The sequence below is a fragment of the Mya arenaria genome, chromosome 6 (genome assembly GCF_026914265.1).
Source record: "Mya arenaria isolate MELC-2E11 chromosome 6, ASM2691426v1".
Lineage (NCBI taxonomy): Eukaryota > Metazoa > Mollusca > Bivalvia > Myida > Myidae > Mya > Mya arenaria.
The window spans coordinates 46292330-46308302 of NC_069127.1; the positions used below are offsets into that span (position 1 = coordinate 46292330).

Consider the following 15973-nt stretch of genomic DNA (forward strand, 5'->3'; position numbering starts at 1 on the left):
ACAACCTAAGCAACTACATTCCTTTCATATTAACCTATAATAACTTCTTAGCATTCAAAGACGCCCTTTGAAATTATGATTTCCTTACAAACTTCATTGTTAATGTTAACTTTCGAGGTTATAAGTTTCATTACATTTTTTTATTCAATAAATATAATAAAGGCATAGAGGCATTCAGCATTCTCGGTGCTTTGATATATGAATCTGTTTTGAGATATGTAAAACTAATTCACTTGCAATAACATACATAATTGTTGTCTGGAAATAAACAGCATGAACTTTGGATATCAGACGTCAGACGTGTAAATTAATAGGTTTATAGGTTTATAACACAGTTGTCAACTTGTCCCTAAATAAAGCTCTAGTCCATCAGTGCTTTCAGCACTTTGATTATTATTATTACACCATATAATATCGTGATATCCAATACCGGGGAATACTGGGTAACAGATGCCGGGTTTTAGTATCACCCCGGAAATGTCCCGGTTTATAGGAAAAGAAAACATTCATGTTTGCAAACATTTTAAGTAATTTAAGTTCCATTCTCCAGGGCATTTTTATGCTCAGCTGATTTTGAGGTAAGTCATTCCAACAGAAGAAAATAATTAAGTGGTTGAATGCTAAAAAACCGAAATATACATGTATCATTTTCGAATTAAGTCGATATTATTGTGTAAACTTATTACAGAATTTCAATAATTTTTACTAAAAGCAATTTAATTTCGAACCAAGCACTTCTCTATTCTCTATTTATTATAATGTTTTCCTAATTATATGTAAAACATTTTATTTTCTCCTCTTATCTTAACGTACTGTATTCACTGCAGTATCTTATTTTTTGCTAAAAAATATTATCGCCTTATTTGCTTGATTCAAATGAGCAATTTGAACTGTAGAGTTTGCAGTTCAATTACGTATGAAGTGTAAATATAAAAACATATGCTTTTGCTTATTTTAGCTCAAACAACTTTTATATTCGCCAAAAATAGTAATGAAACTAGCAAGTCTTAAAAAAATCATTTAATATCATCTTAATGAAACATGCCATATCCTCAGGAGGGGGGAAAAATCCCCCAGAATTCTAACCCATCCCCTGGTCCCCTGCCAGGGATCCATTTCCCCTGGATTTTTTTTTAAAACTTGCTTGTGGTTGAAAGTGGAAAGCATCCATGATATTATGAGTGTGAAATTTCATGGAGGACCAAGATGACTCCAAAAATTATTGTAATTACTGGTTGACGGTACATTTCCGAACAGGGCACAAATCCCAAACACTAGCTAAAACATGGGTTTGTATACCGTGATCGATTATTCGATGATCTAGATCAATACAAAGGCTTGCCTTGGTTACACTTGCGAAGTTTCATCTTGTTTTGTTGAGTATCTTTCCAAAAAATGACATTCAATGTTTATACGCTTTAAGATAAAAATGTAGCACACTGGGGAATGACGTCAGAGGGCGCACACGCACCTTTAGGTTTTGCAGTTATGTTGACCTTCATTCAAGATATTTATAAACAGAAATCACGCTTTACATTTGAATTTCATGTTTTGAAAAACATCTGAAACAATAAATAACTTTGCAGCTAAGTTTTTATCTAAAATAGCATACTTATTAATTATTATTGTATGACCATGTATTTTCGCTTTTCAAGTGTTCGGTATTTGTTCCCTCCATAGCATAAATTTAAGGGTGATTTACTGTCTATAAAATGAACGATTTTCGACATAAAAATGATGAGATTGTGAATCTGTACTTTGACAGATGTTGTCACATTAACCAAAGATGTTTCATACGCAATTTTAACTTACTACAACAAAAACTGTCCAAGATAATTGTGAAAAACCTCAAAAAGTGTTCGAATTTGTGATGTCAACCAGTAGAGTGAATTTCTGTATTTCTTCTTATATTATAAATGTTGATATTGGGTAAAAATCCCCTGGTGTAATATCAAAATGCCCTGGGAAGCCTCTCAGAAATATGGCATGTATGTCTTAATATCTTTTTTTACTCCTTTTAAAAGCAACAAAATTGTTGATTTTCTCTACCAAACATCGGCAACACAATCCATTGCCTGAAGCCAAAAGTTATTTCAATACCAAGGAACCGGGAATAAGGAGACCGGATAATACAGTAAGAGACCGGGAAAAAGTATCATCCATTCTTCTATGCACATGCGCACTGTAAGATGATGAAACCGCGATAGTACGATGATGAAAACACAACAGTACGATGATAAAAGCGCGACAGCACGAAAGTCACGATGATGAAAACGCAATAGTAAGATGATGAAAACGCTAAATCACTACTTTATGATGGTGAAAACTCTAAAGTACCATGGTGAAAACATGATAGTTTATCGCATTATCATTATCATACTGTCGTATTATCGTGTTTTCGTTATCGTACTGTCGTGTTTTCATCATTGATTGTTGCGTTTTTACCATCGTAGTTTCGTGATTTCGCGTATTCATCATTGTACTTTCGAGTATCGCTTTTCAGATCAACACATTCATAGGCGATGGCCCTCACAGCATTCTTTATATCTAAGGTTATCATTGTGTGCCCAAGCATGGCTTGACGCTTAAGTCTAAAATAATAGAAGTTCAATACCACAGGGGTAGGGTGCAGTATTATGCCACACCCTATACAAGAATCTTTATCTAAAGTTGGGTATAAATTAGCAAGAAACATTAGCTCAATGAGCTATTTTCCAAACAACATTTGAAGAACAAACAAACATAACATATCAAAAACATAACAATGAGCTAGCCACAATAATGTGCATATAGGGAACTTTTTTTAACATTTGGATATTCATTTTGTTCCCTAAACGCCGACTGTTTCATACCAATGTAAAATATATTCTTCAACTGTAACTCCACAATATTTAACACTGCATTGTTAAATAAAAACACAAAAGTTAAAGATGAATTATTTTAAGCCAATACCTTTCTCTTATTACACTTATGTGCAGACAACGCGAAAACTTTTTCTTCTTCACAGGACATTGCGACAGGTAAACACTGAAAGTTTACCTGTCGCACCAAATTTTTACCTGTCGCAATGTTACAAACAGTATTCAGTTACATCAGCCTAAACCTTGATTTTAAGCCTCTTTGTTAAATAAGTTTTGTAATTTCCCATTATAACAGGTTTAGATAATTTTGGTTAGATTTGTCTTACAGTACAATAATAAATTACAAAAAAAAAGCCAAACATAATGTAAAAAAATCAATATTCGGATCTTATAAATGTCATAATTTTTTTCTTCCAAAAAAACCTCATCTGGTTCGTCTACCCATGGAACAGCTAGATCTTACTCTTTTTATTCATCTTTAAATTAAAGATACAATACGGTTAAAAAATGTAATGAATTGTACTACTAGTCAAACTCAGGCACAACATTTATGCAAAAACGAAAGTAGAGTTCTTGTTATTGGCAATGTTAAACAGAGCGGAAAGAAAGTCAGCTCGGTATATTAATCATCATATTTAAATTAACATGATTGCAGGGAACCACTACATACGGAATTTTGTAATTTCCGAACATTTCCGTAAAATAAAAGTATAAGAGTACGAGCTGAAATCGGAACCTTAAGCCTTTTATCGGCTTTTACGGAAACATGTCGAAACGGGGTTTACAAATAGTGAAACACGGATTAACACGCTGAATAATCATGATATAAAAATAACTCTGAACATTTATTTAGAAACTGAAAGTAAATTTTCCGAAAATTAAACGGTGCTGACTTTAATTTTTCACCGGACATTGTGACCGACCAAAACAAAAGTTTCGTCGGTCAAAATTGAAATATACCGGACATGTCCGACGGACATTCGCATTGTCTGTATGTGTTTTTGAAACACAAATTTAGATAGATCTGTCAAAACAGCATCGCCATTTTAAACCATCTAGCATGTGCCCGTTATCTTTCGACTCAATATACTTAACGCTGGGATCTGTCATTCTTGGCTAGGAAAACAACAAGTGGGATAAGGACGCTTAGAGTCGCCCAAACAAAAATTGTCAAAGACTCCAAAGCGGCTGTTAAATTTATATGGACTGAATAATGAGCGAAAATAGCCTATATTCGTATTTTAGTCATACAGCCTTTTACGAAATTTTTAAGTGGATTTAGACTGATACTGTTGTTCATAAAATCTTGGCTTTGTCTTTTTGTGATATTTCGGAACGGAATTTCTGTGTGTAGACCTGTTTACACGGGGACACACTGAGAATTGGAATTTGCTGTACAGTTTCCAACTACAGAAAAAGACGAAAACGTGACATACACATGTATGATTTGGCTTGTTTGTCTAAAGACAATAAAGTTATACCAACATATTGCATACCATTTTAATGGGCATTGACTCCTCTTTTCATGTCACCCATTTTAAAATGGATTGTTTGTATGTTGATTAAGAAACTAAAAAAAAAATGGACTCTACTGTGAAATCTGGTAAGCTTGAGTTACATACCTTGTTTCTTTTCTTGTATATCAAAGACATTAAATTTCTTCAGATGTGTTGTTTATTATGTTGTCAAAGGTGGTGGCGTTTGGGCGCTTGGTGTATTTGGTGAGAGTGTGGGGGAGGGATTGTTTGGAACGGATGATAGACCTTTAAGTGTTTGTAATTGGATACTTTCGGCAGTAGTTAAGTGGCGTGGATTGTGAGGGTATACCAGACATCCCGAAAGTTGAAAATAGTGGCAGACATTTGGTCTGACAAGACATAAAAATCTGTCAGACTGAAACAAAATCTGTCAGACCGAAACAAAAGGAACAAAAACAAAGTAATATCATTGCTTTATTCATCAATAGCAGTTTATTCTAAATAAAGGCTTTATGGTATTTCTCTTATGAAACATCATCAGTCTGTCAAAATTCAAAAGTTCATCTTGATATTCAAAACACTCCTCATCAACATTGAGGTTAATGTCCTGTTTGTCACGAAGAGTGTTAAATCTCCATTTCAAGAGGACTTTCAAACACATGATTTACAGAATCCTGTATTATTTCAGTATCAGACACAGGTAAAAGTTCTCAGCCCGGTGGCAAGGTCTTTTATATCCTGCTGGAATCCCTGCTCAGAAACGCTAGAGACTTTTTCAGTGTTGAACAGGGTGACAACCTCTTGTGATGCCAATGGTTCTGGTGTAGTCTGTTCAATTATATGCACAGGCACATCTAGACTCTGCCTACAAGTACAAAATTTATCATGGACAGTGGATGTACAAATAAACTATTCTCAACATTTTTTTTCACAAATAAATTGCTTTTCTGGCCTTCTAAACATGCCAAATATTATATTACAGTGGTGAATTTAGATTACACCTTGATAGCTCATTATGGATTTGTTGTTGTTGTTTTTTACAGAATAAATTATTTTTTAAATTTATGAAGGTAGAGCTATTTTTAGCTCTACTGGCCAAAGGCCAGAAGAGCTTATGCGATGGTAATGTGTAGGTAGTATGTGCGTCCGTGCGTCTGTAAACAATTGCTTGTGAACACGATACAGTCTTCAGTTTTCCTTGTATCTCGATGAAACTTGTACAGTATTTAGATATCCATTAGAGCTCGGTTCCTTTCGAAAACCAGCCAGATCTGCCCATGAATGCCTAGATTATGGGCCTTGAAAGTATAAAAAATCAGTGCGTCTGTAAACATATGCTTGTGAACACGATATAGTCTTCAGTTTTGATTGTATCTCGATGAAACTAGTGCAGTATCTAGATATCAATTAGAGCTCGGTTCCTTTCGAAAACCAGCCAGATCCGCCCATGCATGCCTAGATTATGGGTCTTGAAAGTATAAAAAATGCTTTTTTTAGCTAAGTCTATTTTTTAACCAAGCCTACATGAGCGAAGTCTATTTTTAGCCAAGTTTACATGTAAAGTCACAATTGCTTGTAAATGTTTGTTCAAATTATGCCCCTGGGGTCCTAATTGGCCACGCCCAGCATTTCACAGGTTTGGTATACTTAAATTGGGAAATGTTAAAAACCTTTTTGTCTGAAAAGGCTATGCAGATCCTGGTCCACCACCATGGTTGTTCAAATTATGCCCCTGGGGTCAAAACTGGCACTGCCTCGGGGTCAAAAGTTTTCTAGAGACTTATTTTAAGAAATATTTTCAAAATCTTCTTGTTCAAACCACAAGACCCATACATTAATACTTGTTGTGGAGCATCATATGATGACCGTCTAGCAAAACATTTGAAATTATGCCCCTTGGGCAAAAGCTGGCCCCACCTTTTTTGACTTACTTTTTAATTTTTAAAGCTACAGAAATGAAATTTTGACCATGAGTACAGTTTTTAAAGCAAATATTTTTTACCCTCAGATAACCTTTATTTGGCACATATTAAAATAGTTCATGCAATTAATCTGCTTACAACACTTTCTGTCCTCAGATGTTGAACATGCAGCATTTTTTAGCTTACCCAAACACAAAAAGGGAACTATATATTTGTTGCCTATTACTCATATGTACATGCTCTGGATTAAAAATGACCACAAGAGCCATGCCAGGAGAGCATGGGCTCTCTTGGGCCTCTTGTTAAGTTATAAAATAATGCAAGTTCAAAGTGTCTTGACATTCTTGCCTGCAAGTTCAAAGTGACTTACTTGTTGCCTGCAAGTTCAAAGTGACCTCCTTGTTGTCAAGTTCAAAGTCACTGTGTTGTTTGGTGCAGGTTCAAAGTAACGTCCTTGTTGCCTACACGTTCAAAGTAACTTCCTTGTTGCCTTCAAGTTCAAAGTAACTTCCTTGTTGCCTGCAAGTTCAAAGTGACTTTCTTGTTGCCTGCATGTTCAAAGTTACTCTGTTGTTGGGTGCAGGTTCAAAGTAACTTCCTTGTTGCATTCAAGTTCAAAGTAACTTCCTTGTTGCCTTCAAGTTCAAAGTAACTTTCTTGTTGCCTTCAAGTTCAAAGTAACTTTCTTGTTGCCTTCAAGTTCAAAGTGACTTTCTTGTTTCCTGCAAGTTCAAAGTGACTTTCTTGTTTCCTGCAAGTTCAAAGTGAATTTCTTGTTGCCTGCAAGTTCAAAGTAACTTTCTTGTTTCCTGCAAGTTCAAAGTGACTTTCTTGTTGCCTGCAAGTTCAAAGTGACTTTCTTGTTGCCTTCAAGTTCAAAGTCACTTTCTTGTTGCCTTCTAGTTCAAAGTGACTTCCTTGTTACCTTCAAGTTCAAAGTCAATTCCTTGTTGCCTGCAAGTTCAAAGTCACTTCCTTGTTGCCTTCAAGTTTTAAGTCACTTCCTTGTTGCCTTCAAGTTTAAAGTCACTTCCTTGTTGCTTTCAAGTTCAAAGTCACTTCCTTGTTGCCTTCAAGTTCAAAGTCACTTCCTTGTTTGTTGCCTTCTAGTTCAAAGTGACTTCCTTGTTGCCTTCAAGTTCAAAGTGACTTCCTTGTTGCCTGCAAGTTCAAAGTGACTTCCTTGTTGCCTGCAAGTTCAAAGTGACTTCCTTGTTGCCTGCAAGTTCAAAGTGACTTTTTTGTTGCCTTCAAGTTCAAAGTGACTTCCTTGTTGCCTTCAAGTTCAAAGTCACTTCCTTGTTGCCTTCAAGTTCAAAGTCACTTTCTTGTTGCCTTCAAGTTCAAAGTAACTTCCTTGTTGCCTGCAAGTTTAAAGTGACTTCCTTGTTGCCTGCAAGTTCAAAGAGACTTCCTTGTTGCCTGCAAGTTCAAAGTGACTTCCTTGTTGCCTGCAAGTTCAAAGTGACTTCCTTGTTGCCTTCAAGTTCAAAGTGACCTCCTTGTTGCCTTCAAGTTCAAAGTGACTTCCTTGTTGCCTTCAAGTTCAAAGTCACTTTCTTGTTGCCTTCAAGTTCAAAGTCACTTCCTTGTTGCCTTCAAGTTCAAAGTCACTTTTTTGTTGCCTTCAAGTTCAAAGTGACGTCCTTGTTGCCTTCAAGTTCAAAGTGACTTCCTTGTTGCCTGCAAGTTCAAAGTGACTTTTTTGTTGCCTGCAAGTTCAAAGTGACTTCCTTGTTGCCTTCAAGTTCAAAGTGACTTCCTTGTTGCCTGCAAGTTCAAAGTGACTTTTTTGGTGCCTGCAAGTTCAAAGTGACTTTTTTGTTGCCTGCAAGTTCAAAGTGACTTCCTTGTTGCCTGCAAGTTCAAAGTGACTTCCTTGTTGCCTGCAAGTTTAAAGTGACTTCCTTGTTGCCTTCAAGTTCAAAGTCACTTCCTTGTTGCCTGCAAGTTCAAAGTGACTGTGACTGTAAGGTCCAAGATTCATGAAAGGAGAATCTATCCTTAATATTTCTTATTATTATTCTGATACTCAGTTACTAAACAGTAATTTACTTAATGAACTTTCAAGAAATCTTTTAGATTACTGAATGCCTTATATTGTGGTTAAATTTGCCTCCTTGGTCTAGTATAAATTAGTGGACATTTCTTTAAAGATTCTTCAAAATCAGTTTTCTAATATTAATAATCCTCTCAACATATCAAGTATTTGAATGAAATCCTCTCAATCTCAGACACACACACACTCTCACATACATGCTCCTACACAGGCATACGTGCCATGGACCCATGCTCTTGACTTTGTGAAATACTTTCAGCTTTTACCACCTGAAATCTCATCTATTTGTCTATAGTAAAAAATTGACAGTCCCAATCAGAATTTAAGAGCCCTTCTACACTCAATGTCATGTGAAATTATTTGTCAAATATGCACATAAACTGCCCATTCTAACACATTGAACAAAGAGATATTTTCCTAGGGACGAAATTATTATGAAGGGACTCTTTACTTCAGCTGGAGGTGTCCCTTCTGGATCCCTGGGAAATAAAGTTAGTGTTATCCCCTGAGTATGAATTACCCAAAAAGTTGAAGTTGAAAATACTGTTAATAAGTGGCTTCTTAATATTTAATTAAACAAAATGATTGTTTCAGGTGACGTTATCGGAGTTGTTCCGGGCTGAAAGCATGGCAAGACACCTGAATGATGTTCCACGATGGATCTTTATTGTAATTGTTTGCCTTCACCTAGTGCTATCTGTAACTTAGACACTATGACTAAGATGTATTTTTGATTTCCATGAAATGAATGGTTCTTTAGGTCATTTCTATTAACAGTGTATTATGTGAAATTAGAAATCAACATTAATATATAGAATATCAGAAAATAGATATATAGAATGGAAATGCTGCCATGTGTTTCACCAAAAAATGTGGAACAGCACTTTGAATATGCTTCCAATATACTGTGAAATAATTCATATTCGTGGGTTATTAAATTCGTGGATTTTCAATTTTTGAAAAAAACAAAAACTGTGATACTAAGTGCCGAATTCAGAACAATCACTCTCATTCACACTCAATGAGTTTATCCTCTGTAATCACATAACGGTCGATATATTTTCGAGTAAAAGGTATATCCGTGTTCACAAGTGTTTTGCATGAGTGCGACATTTCTGAGTGCTCGGCTAGGCCACTTGAACCGCCCTCGAGGATTGGTTGTGAATACGAATTGAATGAGTGTGAGTGATAAAAGTACATGACAAGTAGAAAAGATAAAATATATCAGATATTTGGAACAAATAAGGGACATTCTCGTTCCCAGACAATATTTAGGAGACTGGGATCATCCATTTAAGTACATGTAAAAAATAAAGGATGCACCAATCAAATATTTATTTAATTTAATAAAAAAGTCCTTCCATGATGTAGTCATAAGTATGTATTATAAGTTTTCAATGTTTCGTGCATTTTCATGTAGAGCAAGTGGTTTAATCACACTCACTGCTAAAATACATTCTAAATTACCATAACATGAACAGAAAATAAAATGTACAAACAAAGACAAGTACGCATCCTTTCTAAGGTAGCAGACCACCAGACTGACATTTCAAATTTTCTAAAACTGTAATACCCTCACTTTTAATATTTAATATGCAGCATTGAAAACTAGTCCTAAATTTGTTTTAATTAAGTCCTCCCTCTAGTTGCACTTTCCATTGCCCTGAAAAACACTTATTCCCTCCCCCTGTCACAATTGGCCTCACCCTGAAAACACTTATTTCACCCTTGAATTGGATCAGGTGAGCGATACAGGGCCCTCAGGGCCCTCTTGTTTTTAGATGGTCTGCTTTGTCATATTAAATTCAGTGTTGTTTCCTTAATTCAGTTCTATTCATGTGCTGGATATGGTTTTGAAATATGAGGGAAAGGAGAAGTTTGAGTAAAGACAGAAAACATATAACATACCTTTTTAACTTTTAGGAATAGAATATTATATTTTTAGCTCACCAGAGCATGAAGTGCTCAAGGTGAGCTATCGTGATCGGTCTTTGACCGTTGTCCGTCTGTCAGTCCGTCCATCAAAAATTGCTTAAAAAACATCTCCTCTGATATTACCTGGCCAAATTCAATGAAACTTGACAGGAAGCTTCCTTGGGTGTCCCTCTACAAAAATACAACAAGGAGTCACGATTGATTAACAACATTAACAACAACAAAATGGCTGACTACATGTTTTGCTTTTAAAAGCATCTCCTCTGAAACTACCAGTCCAAATTCAATGAAAGTTTACAGGAAGCTTCCTTGGGAGATCCTCTACAAAAATACAACAAGGGGTCAGGATTGAACGACAACAACAACAACAACAGCAACAACAACAAAATGGCTGACTTCCTGTTTTGCTTTAAAAACACATCTCCTCTGATACTACCACTCAATGAAACTTTACATGGAAGCTTCCTTGGGTGACCCTCTACAAATATACAACAAGGGGTCACGATTTATCAACAACAACAACAACAAAATGGCTGACTTCCTGTTTTGCTTTAAAAAACATCTCCTCTTAAACTACCAGTCCAAATTCAATGAAACTGTACAGGAATCTTTCGTGGGTGACCCTCTACAAAAATACAACAAGGGGTCATGATTGATCAACAGCAACAAAAACAAAATGGCCGTCTTCCTGTTTTGCTTTAAAACACATTTCCTCTGAAACTACCAGTCCAAATTCAATGAAACTTTACAGGAAGCTTCCTTGGGTGACCCTCTATGAAAATACAACAAGGGGTCACGATTGCTCAACAACAACAGCAACAATAGCAAAATGACTGACTTCCTGTTTTGCTTTAAAAAAACCCATCACCTCTGAAACTACCACCCCAAATTCAATGAAACTTTACAGGAAGCTTTCTTGGGTGACCCTCTACAAAAATACAACAAGGGGTCAGGATTGATCAACAACAACAACAACAAAATGGCTGACTTCCTGTTTTGCTTTAAAACACATCTCCTCTGAAACTGCCAGTCCAAATTCAATGAAACTTTACAGGAAGCTTCCTTGGGTGACCGTCTACAAAAATACAACAAGGGGTCACGATTGATCAACAACAACAACAACAAAATGGCCGACTTCCTGTTTTGCTTTAAAAACATCACCTCTGAAACTACTAGTCCAAATTCAATGAAACTTAACAGGAAGCTTCCTTGGGTGACCCTCTACAAAAATACACCGAGGGGTCACCATTGATCAACAACAACAGCAACAACAACACAATGGCTGACTTTTCCTGATTGCTTTAAAAAACCCCATCTCCTGTGAAACTTACGCTTCTAATTCAGTGAAACATTACGGGAAGCTTCCTTGGGTGACCCTCTACAAAAATACAACAAGGGGTCACGATTGATCAATAACAACAACAACAACAATAACAACGAAATGACCAACTTCCTGTTTTGCTTTAAAAAGCATCTCCTCTGAAACTACCAGTCCAAATTCAATGAAAGTTTACAGGAAGCTTCCTTGGGAGATCCTCTACAAAAATACAACAAGGGGTCAGGATTGAACGACAACAACAACAACAACAGCAACAACAACAAAATGGCTGACTTCCTGTTTTGCTTTAAAAACACATCTCCTCTGATACTACCACTCAATGAAACTTTACATGGAAGCTTCCTTGGGTGACCCTCTACAAATATACAACAAGGGGTCACGATTTATCAACAACAACAACAACAAAATGGCTGACTTCCTGTTTTGCTTTAAAAAACATCTCCTCTTAAACTACCGGTCCAAATTCAATGAAACTGTACAGGAATCTTTCGTGGGTGACCCTCTACAAAAATACAACAAGGGGTCATGATTGATCAACAGCAACAAAAACAAAATGGCCGTCTTCCTGTTTTGCTTTAAAACACATTTCCTCTGAAACTACCAGTCCAAATTCAATGAAACTTTACAGGAAGCTTCCTTGGGTGACCCTCTATGAAAATACAACAAGGGGTCACGATTGCTCAACAACAACAGCAACAATAGCAAAATGACTGACTTCCTGTTTTGCTTTAAAAAAACCCATCACCTCTGAAACTACCACCCCAAATTCAATGAAACTTTACATAAGCTTTCTTGGGTGACCCTCTACAAAAATACAACAAGGGGTCAGGATTGATCAACAACAACAACAACAAAATGGCTGACTTCCTGTTTTGCTTTAAAACACATCTCCTCTGAAACTGCCAGTCCAAATTCAATGAAACTTTACAGGAAGCTTTCTTGGGTGACCGTCTACAAAAATACAACAAGGGGTCACGATTGATCAACAACAACAACAACAAAATGGCCGACTTCCTGTTTTGCTTTAAAAACATCACCTCTGAAACTACTAGTCCAAATTCAATGAAACTTAACAGGAAGCTTCCTTGGGTGACCCTCTACAAAAATACACCGAGGGGTCACCATTGATCAACAACAACAGCAACAACAACACAATGGCTGACTTTTCCTGATTGCTTTAAAAACCCCATCTCCTGTGAAACTTACGCTTCTAATTCAGTGAAACATTACGGGAAGCTTCCTTGGGTGACCCTCTACAAAAATACAACAAGGGGTCACGATTGATCAATAACAACAACAACAACAATAACAACGAAATGACCAACTTCCTGTTTAGCTTTAAAAAAATCTACTCTGAAACTATAATGACAAATTCAAGGAAACTTTACAGGTAGCTTCATTGCATGACCCTTTACAAATATAAAACAAGCTATCGTCATCAGTTAAAGATATGTTTAAATTGCAACATTTTTAATAATGCTTTATCACAGAGTTGTGGCCCTTTGCTTAGGTGAGCCTTCTAGTGTCATCATTGCCCTCTTGTTTAACTTGTATGAATATTATTAAAAATATATATTTCTTTAACTTTCAAATTTTATAATGTAGAAGAATAGGAGCATTTCAACATTCATAGCCCTCAGCAAATTCATTGCTATTTTACTTGAATATTTGCCACTGACTTTTATAACTCAGGCTGGTCTACTGTTTATTAAGTAACAGTAAATCATGTACCTTACTTGTATGACAATCATATTGACAATTTATTATTGTATTAACTTTCAGGGAATTTGGATTTTGGGAAACATAGCAATGTTCCTGTATGAATATTTCGTGTACAAAAATTCTGCAGAGTTTTTCTACCTCAGGAAAATTGTTGGGGTTAGTATCATAGTTCATTATCAGCATGATGTGTTATTTTAAAATAAATCCAATTCAAATGATCATGCCTTTAAAGGAGAGTATTTAAAGTGGTGAGTACACAAATATATATATATATATATATATATATATATATATTTATTAATTTACAACATATTACAACATGTTTATATATACATTGTATATACATAAACATGTTTGATTTTGACAATCTGTTAAAACTAGAGGTTTTATGATCAAACTATAATTACAAATGTATGATACATGTATAATGTAATACATTATGATTAATGTATAAATGCTCTTTGTTTGTATTTCCATATTTGATGTGAAATCGGATTTAAAGTCCTATTGGCAGCTGTTTTGTCATAATCAATTATAAAACTGCTCTGAAAATTATGAAAACCATATCAGATTTGCATTGTCACTTTGAACGCATCTAGGTTTGGATTCACAGCATGTGAGTTAAGTGGTTGATTGGTTACTTAGCCAGACATGTGCATTTCCATGACTGTCTGTCCGTCCCGTTGGCTTTTGATCAATAACTGAAGATTGCTTGAGCAGATAGACCTCAAACTGGAAGGCAGGCTGGAAATGACCAGCGGTGAAACACTATTATTTTGAGATCAGTGGGTAAATGGTCTAGGTGGTGGTGACCTTGAGCTGCAAATCTGTTATGAAGAACTCTATGTCTGAGGGACTAAACTTGCTTGGCAAGTTGGTAATGAACAGTAGATGAACCTTATTATACCCCCACAAACGAAGTTTGAGGGAGTATATAGGAGTGAACTTGTCAGTCGGTCTGTCTGTCTGTCGGTCGGTCTTGTCGGTTTTCATGGTTTCCGGACGATAACTCATGAAAGACTAGACAGATTAGAAATTTTTTTGGTACACAGGTGTAACATAAGAAGATACAGGTCAAGTTCGATATTGGGGCTGGTGGGGCCAAGGTCAAGGTCACTGTTACTAAAAATAGAAAAACAGTTTCCGGACGATAACTCATGAAAGGCTTGACAGATTTGGAAATGTTTTGGTACACAGGTGTAACATCAGAAGATACAGGTCAAGTTCGATATTGGGGCTGGTGGGGCCAAGGTCAATTTCACTGTTACTAAAAATAGTAAAACTGTTTCCAGACGATAACTCATGAAAAGCTTGACAGATTTGAACATTTTTGTGTCGCCTGAAAAGACGACATATAGGGGTTACTTTTGTCGGCGGCGGCGGCGTCCGCGTCCCATTTTCGCTTGTCCGGGGTATATCTCCTACACTATTAGTGGTATCAACTTGAAACTTCATATGTACATAGATCTAATTGAGGGCAAGTGCAGTGCACAAGAACTGTTACTCTTGCTTCCATATTTTTAGAGTTTTGCCCTTTGTTATTTTTCATGCTTAAAGTTTTGTCCGGGGCATATCTTGTAGAATATAAGAGTTATCAACTTGAAACTTCATATGTAGATAGATCTCATGGAGGGCAAGTGCAGTGCACAATAACAGTAACTCTTGCTTTCTTAGTTTTAAAGTTATTGCCCTTTGTTAATTTTCATGCTTAAAGTTTTGTCCGGGGCATATCTTGAAGAATATAAGAGGTATCAACTTGAAACTTCATAGCTAGATATATCTCATTGAGGGCAAGTGCAGTGCACAATAACAGTAACTCTTGCTTTCTTAGTTTTAAAGTTATTGCCCTTTGTTAATTTTATGCTTAAAGTTTTGTCCGGGGCATATCTTGAAGAATATAAGAGGTATCAACTTGAAACTTCATAGCTAGATAGATCTCATTGAGGCCAAGTGCAGTGCACAAGAACTGTTACTCTTGCTTCCATATTTTTAGAGTTTTGCCCTTTGTTATTTTTCATGCTTAAAGTTTTGTCCGGGGCATATCTTGTAGAATATAAGAGTTATCAACTTGAAACTTCATATGTAGATAGATCTCATGGAGGGCAAGTGCAGTGCACAATAACAGTAACTCTTGCTTTCTTAGTTTTAAAATTATTGCCCTTTGTTAATTTTCATGCTTAAAGTTTTGTCCGGGGCATATCTTGAAGAATATAAGAGGTATCAACTTGAAACGTCATAGCTAGACAGATCTCATTGAGGGCAAGTGCAGTGCACAATAACAGTAACTCTTGCTTTCTTAGTTTTAAAGTTATTGCCCTTTGTTAATTTTCATGCTTAAAGTTTTGTCCGGGGCATATCTTGAAGAATATAAGAGGTATCAACTTGAAACTTCATAGCTAGATATAATAACAGTAACTCTTGCTTTCTTAGTTTTAAAGTTATTGCCCTTTGTTAATTTTCATGCTTAAAGTTTTGTCCGGGGCATATCTTGAAGAATATAAGAGGTATCAACTTGAAACTTCATAGCTAGACAGATCTCATTGAGGGCAAGTGCAGTGCACAATAACAGTAACTCTTGCTTTCTTAGTTTTAAAGTTATTGCCCTTTGTTAATTTTCATGCTTAAAGTTTTGTCCGGGGCATATCTTGAAGAATATA

The 15973-nt window shown here is 36.0% G+C and overlaps 1 protein-coding gene across 2 annotated transcripts in view; it reads left to right on the forward strand.

Annotated features, from left to right (window-relative positions):
- Positions 1–447: 447 nt before the first annotated feature.
- The window catches only part of LOC128237339 (cytochrome b-245 heavy chain-like), a 119928-nt gene continuing 104402 nt past the window's right edge, over positions 448–15973 (forward strand). For both annotated transcript variants that reach the window (XM_052952758.1, XM_052952759.1), the window contains exons 1-3: positions 448–578; positions 8915–8989; positions 13377–13472. In XM_052952758.1, the coding sequence (XP_052808718.1) occupies positions 8948–8989; positions 13377–13472 (138 nt within the window). In that variant the 5' untranslated portion in view covers positions 448–578; positions 8915–8947. The remainder of the gene's footprint in view (positions 579–8914; positions 8990–13376; positions 13473–15973) is intronic.